This window comes from Gekko japonicus, unplaced genomic scaffold (genome assembly GCF_001447785.1).
Source record: "Gekko japonicus isolate JY-2015 unplaced genomic scaffold, Gekko_japonicus_V1.1 scaffold3374, whole genome shotgun sequence".
Taxonomy (NCBI): Eukaryota; Metazoa; Chordata; class Lepidosauria; order Squamata; family Gekkonidae; genus Gekko; species Gekko japonicus.
The window spans coordinates 148,129-160,194 of record NW_015164762.1 but is presented as its reverse complement, the minus strand read 5'-3'; the positions used below and the strand labels follow the sequence as shown (position 1 = coordinate 160,194).

Here is a 12,066-nt window from a genome sequence, read left to right as displayed (position 1 = left end):
GATGCCATGGGTTGGCCACAGGTGCACTATGTTTCCCAGATGTTGCAGTGTGATCACGCACCGAAAATCCGCCTGACATTCGTGTCTTTAGCGCGGCAACTTCTCCGTATGAACGGGGCCAGAGTTCATATTTTTTGGCATTCTTTGATGGTGTTTTTTCTAGCGGATTTTGCTTCTTCTTTTTTTGGAGCAACCAGACAGTGACTGGAGAACTCCCAGAATTACAACTGATCTCCAGATGACAGAGATCAGTTCCCCCTGGAGAAAATGGCTGCTCTGGAAGGTATGCTATATGGCATTATATCCCACTGAAGTCCATCACATTAGCCAGAAGGTATAGATGGAACACTCTGTCTGGGGCAGTGATGCTCTGTATACTTAGTGCTTGGGAGGCAACAGTGGGAGGGCTCCTGGAGTTCTGGCTTTGCTGGTGGACCTTCTGATGACACCTGGGTTTTGGCCACTGTGTGACACAGATGTTGGGCTGGATGGAACATTGGCCTGATCCAACATGGCTTCTCTTATGTTCTCATCCCCTCCCCCAAATCCAGGCTGTATCCCCAAATCTCCAGGAATTTTCCAACCTGATGCTGGCAGCCCTACCTTAAGCTATGGAAATGGTGGGGTATAAATATTTAAACAGGGGGTATGAATATTTAAATAAATAAATAAACATGTTTTCCATGAAACCACCGTCACAGAATAAAGCACTGAGGAAAAGCAATTCTGCTCTTTATTACTTCCAAATACTTTACTCCTGATCCAAATGATAGATGATTGAAAAATCTTAAATTTGCTCTTCTACCCCTTGTCACTAACAGTGAATGCCTCCATACTCCTTCATCTATCTTACTGAGAATCATTACGATTTATCTTTTCAGTTATGAATATGAGACATTATCCCGTTCATCAGACAACACAACACTGAATATCTCCCCCTGCTCAAGCAATCAAACTGTTACAGGATTAGAAGGGATTCCAGGTTCAGGTAAGGCTGTGATGTCTGCACAGAGAGTTATGGACATGTAAGTACAAAACTATGCATTCTATTCCACGTGGCATTTCCTTCTCCTCTGGAAGTGCACGTTCAGTTGTGATTGGAAGTAATTACCATTAAGAACATGAGAGATGCCAATGTTGGATCAGGCCAAAGGCCCATCCAGTCCAACACTCTGTGTCACACAGTGGCCAGAAATACCAGTGCCATCAGGAGGTCCACCAGTGGGGCCAGGACATTAGAAACCCTCCCACTGTTGACCCCCCCCCCCAAGCACCATTATGACTGAGCATCCCTTGCCCCAGAGCCCCTCTCTATACCTTGTGGCTAATAGCCACTGATGGACCTCTGCTCCATATGCTTATCTAATTCCCTTTTGAAGCCGTCCATGCTTGTAGCCGCCACCACTTTCTGTGGCAGTGAGTTCCAAGTGTTAATCACTCTTTGGGAGAAGAAGTACTTCCTTTTATCCATTCTAACCCGACCGCTCAGCAATTTCATGGAGTGCCCACGAGTTCTTGTCTTGTGAGAAAGGGAGAAAAGTACCTCTTTCTCTACCTGCTCTTTCCCATGCATAATCTTATAAACCTCAAATTATTAATGTAGAAGCAAAAAGTACTCGATGTATGTAATGTTATTAACAAAAACAATTGAAAAAACTTATCAAAAAAAGTTGTGATTGGAAGTGACGTCACAATGTTCTAGAAATTCCTCTTTCCTTAATAAAATTCCTTACTAAAAAGCATTAATAAAAACAATACAAACGGTCATGTGCCATATTGAGACCACTAAAAAGGATTTATATGTGCCATTATAATCCAATGTTCCGTCATTCTGGCATGCGTTTTCACAACAGAGGAAGTTAGTTATTTGAAGATGGCTGTCTTCCATAGAACAATATCTGGGAAACTTCACTATCACATGTTCTGTTTTCAGTACCCCCAATCTGGGGTATCCTACAAGTCCGTAGTGAGCCCCAGCAAACCGTGTTTTATTCGAGTGCCTTTGACTGCCATTTTATTTTCCTCCTATAATTGCTATGATTTGCAGATTGTGAAAAGGAAACCTCATCAAATGCGTGGATTTATGTCTTGCTGGGGAATGTACTACGTGGAATTGGTGAAACGCCAATAACCCCACTGGGTATTTCTTACCTTGATGATTTTTCTAAAGAAGAGGATTCGCCTTTTTATGTAGGTAATGTCTAAAGCAGATGTGTCAAACTCATTTGTTACGAGGGTAAGATCTGACATAAATGTTATTTTGTTGGGCCGGACCATGTCTGCCGCAAAATGTAATGCCAGGTACTGGAGAGATAAACTTTATAAATGACACAGGCAAACCAAATTGACAATATTTTTTACTCAAAATACAAACAAAAGCAATTTATTCCTAGGAGTGAAAGGAACTGATTTACTGGGGAATCCACAAAAATCCCAATAAATGTATTTAATCATATGCAAGTCGAGGTTTTCCCCAAGGGATATCATACCCGCCCCCTAGTCATTTCCACTCATTTCTTGACAGCTTCGACTGCACACACCTCAACATGTGTGCCCACGTGCCCACTCCCCCACCCCAAGCGGCCTCCTGCCTTCCATCTCTTGCACCAATTGCTTGTGGGCCAGATAAGAGCCCCGGATAAGCCAGTTCCAGCCCCTGGGTCGTATGTTTGACACCCCTTGGTCGAATCTGCATTTGTCTTTCCCACCGGTGTCCGAGCCTTCTGACACCGTCTTCAGAAAAGCTGTCTACATTTGGTTTCGGTTTCGCACCCCAACAAAGCTAGCATACTTTTGCATGTCCGCATATGTTTATCGCCCTCTCCTGGTGGCTCCATTTTCATTGCACCTCTGCACCATTTTAAATGAATCTTCGCCAAATGACTTTCAAGCAAACATAGAGAAAGACAGCGTCACAGCAGCACGAAACTGGTTTAAAAATGCAAATGCAGATTCGACCTTTGTCCAAAGGATGTCACTAGAGTATAAATTCAGGTGGGTAGCCATGTTGGTCTGAAGCAGTAGAACAAAGTTTTAGTCCGGAGGCACCTTTAAGACCAGAAAAGTTTTATTCTGGGTATAAGCTTCTTGATTTTGAGCAAAACAAAACCATTGGCTAGGAACGTCCAAGATGGATCTTCCATATCATCATTTCAAAACCCGTAAGATTGAATTCCATTTTGAAAAGCAACCGGGACAGAAATTCTGGCTTTTTCACTGAGACTCACGGTGAATTACAAAATTAGAAAAATCCGTGCAATAAGAGGAAACAGTTTAAGACACACCATAACACCTGGATTATGAAAAAAGAAAACAGAAAAGAAAACAGTGCAGTACAGAGAAGGAACTGCTCGCCAACAGCAGAGTTCGTAGCATTTGACTTTCACTGTGTCTAAATTTGGATTTTATGTACCCTTCTAAAGCTGAAATTAATTTTTTTTATGTGTATTGTTTCCAGGGATTATATCAAATCTTTAAAGTCAGCTTTGGAATTAACCAGTGCGAGAGTTGTAGGTGGAGACATGGAAGGGGCTGTGACGCCAGCTGCGGCGTTATGTCACTTCTGCTAAACGTCCATAAGGGGTATGGGGTAATTCTAGGAATCGACAGAAAATCTACTGTAAAACCATAGAGTTTCTGCCAGTTCCTAGAACTACCCTATGTCATTTCCAGGTTTTTATTGCAAGTGGTGTGGCTCCTCAAGGGATGCTGCTGTCCCCCCCTCCCACCACTCAGAGTGGCAGTGGGCAATGGGAGCTGGGCCTGGGAGCAGGGAACCCGCCCTCCCCCCGGGGGTGCCTTGCAGCACTATTTGGAATGGTATATGAAACAAACTTTGGCCACCCAATGAGAAGGGAGCACTCACTGGAGAAGACCCTGATGCTGGGAGAGATTAAAGGTCAAGGAAGAAGGGGATGGCAAAGGATGAGATGGTTGGACAGTGTTATCAATGCAACGAACATGTAATTAAGCAAACTCCGGAAGACAGGAGGACCTGGCGTGATGTGGTCCATGGGGTCGTGAAGAGTCGGACTCGACAGTGCGACTGACCAACAACAGTGAAACAAAAAAAATCTGATTGTTATTTTTGATTCTAATACATTTTTTAAAAACCCAGTGAAACAAAAAAAAAAAAGGACAACAGGGTCTCCAAGTCACCAAATGTCAAACAGTAAAACATTTCAACATTTCAACATTCAACATAAAGGGCATATTCAATATAGGCCTAAGTTTCATGTCGCACACATTTCATGCCTGCTCACAGCCCCAAGCGCACAGCTGCCTTGGTGCCATGTTCAGGGGCTTCTTCGTCCACTGTGTGATCAGGAATGATGTGGTGAATGTGATGATGTCACAGAGACACACTGTCGGCAATGTTCCCTCTAAGATGTGGAGTCTGGTGAGCAAGAATTCGACTCTGTGAGCTGCTGGCATTAAGGTTGTGAGTGAGGGATTTGGCTGCTGCATCAATTAGTTTGCTCTGGAGCCGTCCTTCCTGAGCGAAGACAAAAATGTGTGAGCCGGAGGCTAAAAAACTGTGAGCTAGCTCACACTAACTCAGCTTAGAGGGAACACTGACTGTCGGTCCAGTTGGGCTGGGAACAAGCAAAGCCAACCAATGGTCCCTCAAAGCTGTGGACTCTTGTGAGCAGAAATTCTACTTTTGTGAGCTTACTGGCATTAAAGTTGTGAGCAAGTGATTTGGCTACTGCATTAATTAGTTTGCTTCGGAGCCATCCTTCCTGAGCTAAGACAAAAAAAAGTGTGTGAGCCGGAGGCTAAAGAACTGTGAGCTAGCTCACACTAACTCATCTTAGAGGGGACACTGAAGCCAACTACTGACCTTGGTCAGAACATGCATCAGAAGGAAGGGAAGGGCCTCTTCATTGCCAAAGCTAATGATATCATTGCCACGGGGAAGCCAAAGCAGACATATTGATCTTGTTGCTTAAGGACATGTTCCCTCTCTCCTAACACTCATTATGAGCAAAGCGGGCTCTGGACAAGGCTTCGTTTCCCTTTTGCAGACCCTTCCGAATATCACCAAACCCTAATCTCGGTTTGGGAAGTGTTAAGTCGCTCTCTTAACAGAGTAGTCGGAGAGTGATTCAGCAAGAACACAACTTTATTCTTCAACTCCAACACAACTCCAACACGGATCAACATCAGATAGCCAGAACAGCCTTTACATTGCAGCTGTCCTGCTTTTAAACATTCCCGGCTAATATAGCCACACCCACTGTGCACATATCAACCTATGAGGTTGCCGAGATAAGGTCCAATCACATTCGTTCCCACTCAGGGAGCTTGCTTGAAGTGATTGGCTTGCTACTTCCTGGGCTAGCAATACCATTGGATGGATTTGGGACCTAGCCCAGGACGAAGCTCAACATTACATTTCAGTTAGATGTTTCACAACATTGCATTCAAGGCTGCTTTGAATACATTATAGGAAGGCTTCGCGAAAAGCACCTCACCTTTTCTGGCTCAGCTCCAGAACGCACATGTCTCTGTACACTGGGATGTACTGATATAGTGTTTCCTCCCCCCCCCCCGTTACAATTGCAGGCATTCTGCACACCATAGCAATGATTGGCCCGATGGCTGGATTCCTCTTGGGGTCTCTGGTTGCCAGACTGTATGTGGACATTGGCTTTGTGGATTTAGGTAAGGATGCCAGGTGAAATACACGGATGTGGGGTTCTTATTTACAAGCTCTTTTAGTATCGATGGATTAGGAGAGCAGGGGGGAAGACTCGCAAATAAATAAGTAAATAAATATGGCATGGCTTAGATCCCTGCTTTGAGTCATCTGATAGCTCTTCAGGCATCTTAGAAGAGAAGAAGAGGAGACTGGATTTATACCCTGCCCTTCACTACCCAAAGGAGTCTCTGAGCGGCTTACAATCTCCTTTTCCTTCCCCTCCCCACAGCAGACACCCTGTGAGGTAGGTGGGGCTGAGAGAGCTCTTTCCAGAACTGTCCTTGAGAGGACAGCTCTGACAGAACTATGGCTTGCCCAAGGTCATCCAGCAGGTGCGAGTGGAGGAGTGGGGAATCAAACCCGGTTCTCCCAGATTAGAGTCCACGCACTTAACCACTGCACCAAACTGTGAGAGTAAGTCATTCATTTTTGAAATAAACATTGGTAACCCGAGAAAGGGACTGACTGAACATGTGTGAATTTCTTGCATTTGGGCGTTTCTGCATTCTCATCTTCCTCTCGTGCAAATTCCCGTTTACTCAGGGAAGGGGGTGTCTGTTCCACAAACGTTGTATTCCCTCAAGTGGTTGATTTGACATCAGTTTATGTCTGGCATATCTCCCTGCAGATTTTAACTGCAGGTTTTTAAGCCAGACATATGCTGATGTAATATCGAAGTGAATACTCCAACCTGGGAGCCAACAGCAAAAGAGGGACATAACAGGAAGTATATAATAATGTAATATATGTAACTAAGTTTATACAATGAATATGCAGATCAATTGGACAATCCCCCTAAATTAGGGTTGCCCATCCCCTTGTTGCTCCGGCAGGGGGTGTTGAGGGGCATTCCAGGGTGGGCGGGGATGCCCCAAGCCCTGCCCTCAAGCCCCAACCCCACGAACAACCACCGACCCGGCCACCCCTCTCTCTCCCCTCCTGCCATATTTAAAGAGCTTCAGCTGATCGGCGGGGACCATGTGGCCCACTGGTCAGCTGGAGGGCCCTTTCAATCTAGCAGTAGGGAGGGAGAGGGGCAGTCATGGCCACTTGCCATGCATGCAAAAAGAGCCTTTAAAGGGGGTGGGGCTTGGGGGTGGGGCTTCCCTGCTGGCCAGCAGAGGATCGGAACCCCAAAAAGCAGGGAAACCCCTGCCCAGACCCTACCCTAAATACTAATATCTTGATTTTCAGTTCAGTCAGTCACAGCTGGGGAGAGTTCAGAGAGCTCCATCACATCTCCCTGGAAAGCATGATGCTCACATTCCTGTGACAGATGGAAAACAATTTGGCGGGCTGCACCACAATCGCATTCGGGTCCTGGCATTTTGCCCCATTGAAACGACAGGTCTGCGCATCTGCCAAAGCCTGTTCGTATTCTATTAGCCATCTTCCATACTTTACGTGGCAAGTCAAATCCTGTGGGCCTCTACTGTTGTCACACTGCAACCTTCCTGCCTGTATCCCATGGCTTTCCATTGTGTCAGCTATTTAGACTGTAAACTCCCTGGAGGTAAAAGTCTATTGTAAATTACAGCAGATGTAAAAAAACAAACAAACTGTCAATGACATTGGTTTGAACTTGTCCTTTAGGTACAGTTAATATAACCCCGACTGATTCCCGCTGGGTTGGTGCCTGGTGGCTCGGCTTTATAGTGTCCGGATTCATCCATCTGCTTTCCGGCATCCCCTTCTGCTTTTTGCCTAAAAGTCTGAATGTGGAAGAGGAGCCCAGGCTTATGCAAAAGCCCCCGGAGGCTGTGCAGCTGAATGGTGATGGGTGTCAGATACCCAAGTCTGAAACTCAGGAAGGTGCGAAATGGACATCCGGTTTGAAAGGTAAAGAAAAAGCACATAAGAACATGAGAGACGCCAATGTTGGATCAGGCCAATGGCCCATCCAGTCCAACACTCTGTCTCACAGTGGCCAAAAATACCAGGTGCCGTCAGGAGGTCCACCAGCAGAGCCCCCTCCCCAAGCATCACTTGCCCCAGACTGAGAGTTCCTATCTATACCTTGTGGCTAATAGCCACTGATGGACCTATGTTTATCCAATTCCCTCGTGAAGCCATCCATGCTTGTAGCTGCCACCACTTCCTGTGGCAGGGAATTCCATGTGTTAATCACTCTTTCGGTGAAGAAGTACCTCCTTTTATCTCTTCTAACCCGACTGCTCAGCAATTTCATGGAGTACCCACGAGTTCTTGTATTGTGAATAATACCAGGTACCATTCGGAGGTCCATCAGTGGGGCCAGGACACTAGAAGCCCTCCCACTGTTCCCCCCCTCCTCAAAGCACCAAACACAGTTTAGACCAGATCCAAGGGTCCATCTCAACCTGCGTTCAGCTTCCAGATCCCTCTGGGGAAGTTTTTGGTCAGGCAGCTAACCTTCTTTGATGTTTGCCCCCCAGAATTAAATATTCAGAAGTCTGTTGCCACTGAATAGAGAGGATCCATTTAGTTAACGGCTGGGATGTCCACACACAAAATGTTGTTTGAGTTTCTGCTCATTTTGTTCTTCGCCCTGACCTGGATGGCCCAGGCTGGCCTGATGATGTAAGATCTCAGAAGCTAAGCAGGGTTAGCCCTGGTTACTATTTGGATGGGGGACCACCAAGGAAGCCCAGAGATATGATGCAGAAGCAGGCGATGGCAAGCCACCTATGAATGTTCTCTAGCCTTGAACACCCTACGGGGTTGGCATAAGTCAGCTCTGACGTGACAACGCTTTCCACCACCATGTTGTTCTTTACATGTCTTGTTCACATTTGTAGGAAGTTTAGGGTCATTATTCTATTCAGTGGTTGTGATTCCAGGAGGTAGCTATACTCAGGGCTATTTTGGGGCAGGAACGCACAGGAACGGAGTTCTGGCTGGCTCCTGGGTTGGCCACGCCCAGCAGGAACTCATTAGCATAATAGGCCACACCCAACAGCAGAAACTCATTAGGGTTGGCTACATTAGGGGTGTGTGGCCTAACATGCAAAGGAGTTCCTGATACAAAAAAACCCTGGGTTTTGGCAACAAACAAGGTAAACAGAATAAGAAGCAAAAGGTGGGTGTGGCTGGATAACCACACTTCTGGTAACATGGGAGTGTAGCCTAATGTGCTAATGAGCTGTGGGGGGGATTTTTTATTATTTTTTATGACTACAAAATACTACAGAAAAGGGAAGGGAAACTACATATACATGGAGAAAGAAAAGAAAACCAACTACTACCTAAAAACCCAAGAGAGGAGATCCTCAAACAAGCTTCGTTACATTAATTCATAACTCATTTAAATCAATATGAATTGAGTCAAGTATTTCAAACATTTTCCCTTTTCTTTAAGTTTAAGTTTTAACTGTCTAAAGACAATGCCCCCCCATTCATCTCAGTTAAGTCAAGGCACAATTCAGAGTCTTTCAGCCTTTATTACTCTCTTCCTCAGTTTATAAGGACTTTTCGGAGCAGCAGCTCCTTGCTCAGTCAGCGAGTCCTCTCCAGAAGATCCCGACTCCAACTCTCCACTCTATTTTCTGTCATCTTCCTTTCCTTCTTCCTCTGATTTTCCCAGCTGAACTCTTAGAAACTCTTTGGCTTTAAAAACAGAGTCAATTCTTTCTTTTTTATCCTTCCTCTTGAAAGTTACGCCTTCCGGAAATAGCCATTTGTATCCAATTGCGTTTGTCTGAAGATAAGCTACCCATTGCGCTTGTCTGAAGATAAGTTCTTTGTACTTCTTTCTCCTTTGTCTTACATCAAATGGAATGTCCTTCAGCGTTCTGATCTTATTTCCCCCCACTTTCAGGGGTTCTCCAGAAACTGCTTTCAGGACTACATCCTTTATGTGCCTCTTCGAGAATCTCACCTAGATCAGCTTTATTGATTAGAGAAAAGTGAAGTCGTCTTAGACTCTTTAAGTCAGGAATGGGGCATACAAAATGGCAATCCCAGTTATAGTGGGTCCATACAACACCCCCTGACACCTAGGGGCCAATAAGCAATTAATGCAAAGCGCAGGGAGCTGATTAACGGTTCAGAGTTAGGTGGGGGACACTAGACACTTCGCGCAAAGCTGGGAGCTCAAGGCCAACGGCAAAGATAAGGGCAAAGTGAAACACAGCTGCAGTGTACATTCCAGAGTCAGGTAAAAAGACCTCATGGCGGGACTACCCGACACCTAGTTATTGTACTCAGGTGACAGCTGGGAATCACATGGCCACATTTGGGGGGAGTGTCCCTCAACCAATAGTGATTAAATTCTCCAGGATGGGCCTCTTCAGGCAGAAAGGGAAAAGGCTGCTAATTGAGAGAGCAGGATAATGGAAGGTACCTGAAGGAGTCTCAGAGCAGTTTACAAACTCCTTTCCCTTCCCCTCCCCACAACAGACACCCTGTGAGGTAGGTGGGGCTGAGAGAGCTCTCTCGAGAACTGCTCTTGAGAGAACAGCTCTGAAATAACTTGTGACTGACCCAAGGTCACACCAGGACTTGCATATGGAGGAGTGGGGAATCCAACCCAATTCTCCCAGATTAGAGTCTGCGCTCTTAACCAACTACACCAAACTGGCTCTCAGAAGAGCTACACCACCACCTTCATAAGAATGTGGGTCCGTCAGTGCTGCATACCAGGAGTGCCCTAACCAGCATTGGTCTCTTTCTTTCAGATTTCTTCAAGTCCCTGAAAAGAGTGCTGTCCAACCGAATGTACACCCTACTGCTGTTTATTTCACTGCTGCAGTTCAGTAGTTTCATTGGTTACCTGACATATAATCCAAAATACATGGAGCAGCAGTACGGTCAGTCGGCCTCCAGGTCTAACTTTATCACAGGTGAGTCACATCTCTTGATAATGGAATGGATGATGGAAAAGTACATTAAAAGCATTGTTATTCGGCACTCATTGGAAATAGGATCGTTGGTTAATCATATGTGCCCGGTTTCCAAACTTTTTTCCACTGTCCTGCCCTCTACTCAAAGAAATTCACAGTGACCAAACCGCACATGGTGACAGCTCTTGTGCTACCTCCAGTAGAACTTTCTCTCGACACCTTAAGGCACTCTGAGAACCTGCTGGATCAGACCAATAGTTCATCAAGTCCAGTGTCCTGTCTCACACAATAGCCCACCAGTTCCTCTGGATGACCAACAACAGAGCGTAGAGGGCGAGGCCTTCCCCGATGTTTCCTCCTGGCTCTGGGATTCAGGCTCCAAGCCATTTAAACCTCTGCTTTCTACTCTTCACAAAAAAACAACTGAGTGGTGGAGAGCTTTCTGCTTCCTGCTGCTCAGTTGTTTTTTGTGAAGAGCAGGAAGCAGAGGTTTAAATTGAGCCATTTAAACCTCTGCTTTGTGCTCTTCATGAACCGCCACAAACTCCCTTGAAATCCATGGATGTTTGTGGAGGCTCTTCAGTTCGCAAACTATGAATCAGCGAAAATTCATACTGAACTTATGTTTGTGAACTGGTTCATGCCTATCCCTAATTCCTTAACTGTCGAACATAAATACATTCCTTTCTCTCTCTTATTTCAGGTGTGATCATCTTACCAGCGGTGTGCCTCGGTTTGCTCCTAGGAGGGTTCATCATGAAAAAATACAAATTAGGCATACTTGGTGCTACAAAAATGGCATTTTTAACATCCGGCATTGCCTTCCTCATCTCAGTTCTGTACATAGTAATGGACTGTGAGAATCGCAAGGTGGCTGGATTAACAGTGCCCTATGAAGGGTATGTATGCGTGTGCGTGCCTAGGACAGAGGGGGAGATGGATGTGAGCTTCTTTTGGAGATGGTTCTGTATTGGGGAAGCAAGTGACATTCAAAAGCTGGGAGATTTAAGGTAGGAGTAGGATTGTCAGTTCTCCGATCAGAGTGGGAGATCCCCTGCCCCCCACTCCTGTTACTGGCTGCTGCTCCACGCAGTGGCAGGATAATTTTAAGGGGGGGGGGACACATGTACTGTTTTTTTCACTTTTTGGGGAAACTCGGATATGTCAGAAGGTATCTCTAGGAATTCCCAGAGATTGCTTGCCTCTGAGAATCTGTAGAGTGAAATTTCTAAAAAGGGAAAAGAAATGGTTTCAGGAGAAACTGGGTAAAAAAGAACTAAGAGAATTCCTCCTAAACAACATGAATTGTGAATTCTAGGGCATGGACATCCAAATTATCTATTCCCCCTGGACGCATTATACTCAGACTCTGGGCTTTTCTACATTTTCATTTTAGTCGCTGCTAAATTCCTGTTTCTTTGTCCTTTTTTCCTTTTCCGCATGTGTTTTGCTCCCTCTAGTGGTTGATTCGATATCACACAGCTTTTTTTTCTGGCATATCTGCCTGCAGATTTAGGCCCTTTCTGCACTCCCCTTTTAATC

The 12,066-nt window shown here is 45.4% G+C and overlaps 1 protein-coding gene across 1 annotated transcript in view; it reads left to right on the top strand.

The window, feature by feature from the left end:
- Positions 1-2,047: 2,047 nt before the first annotated feature.
- The window catches only part of LOC107109126 (solute carrier organic anion transporter family member 1B3-like), a gene marked incomplete at its 5' end in the record, with an annotated part of 30,444 nt that continues 20,425 nt past the window's right edge, over positions 2,048-12,066 (top strand). Inside the window, 5 exons of the mRNA XM_015409698.1 lie at positions 2,048-2,194; positions 5,569-5,667; positions 7,298-7,543; positions 10,360-10,524; positions 11,228-11,423. Of these exons, the coding sequence (XP_015265184.1) occupies positions 2,048-2,194; positions 5,569-5,667; positions 7,298-7,543; positions 10,360-10,524; positions 11,228-11,423 (853 nt within the window). The remainder of the gene's footprint in view (positions 2,195-5,568; positions 5,668-7,297; positions 7,544-10,359; positions 10,525-11,227; positions 11,424-12,066) is intronic.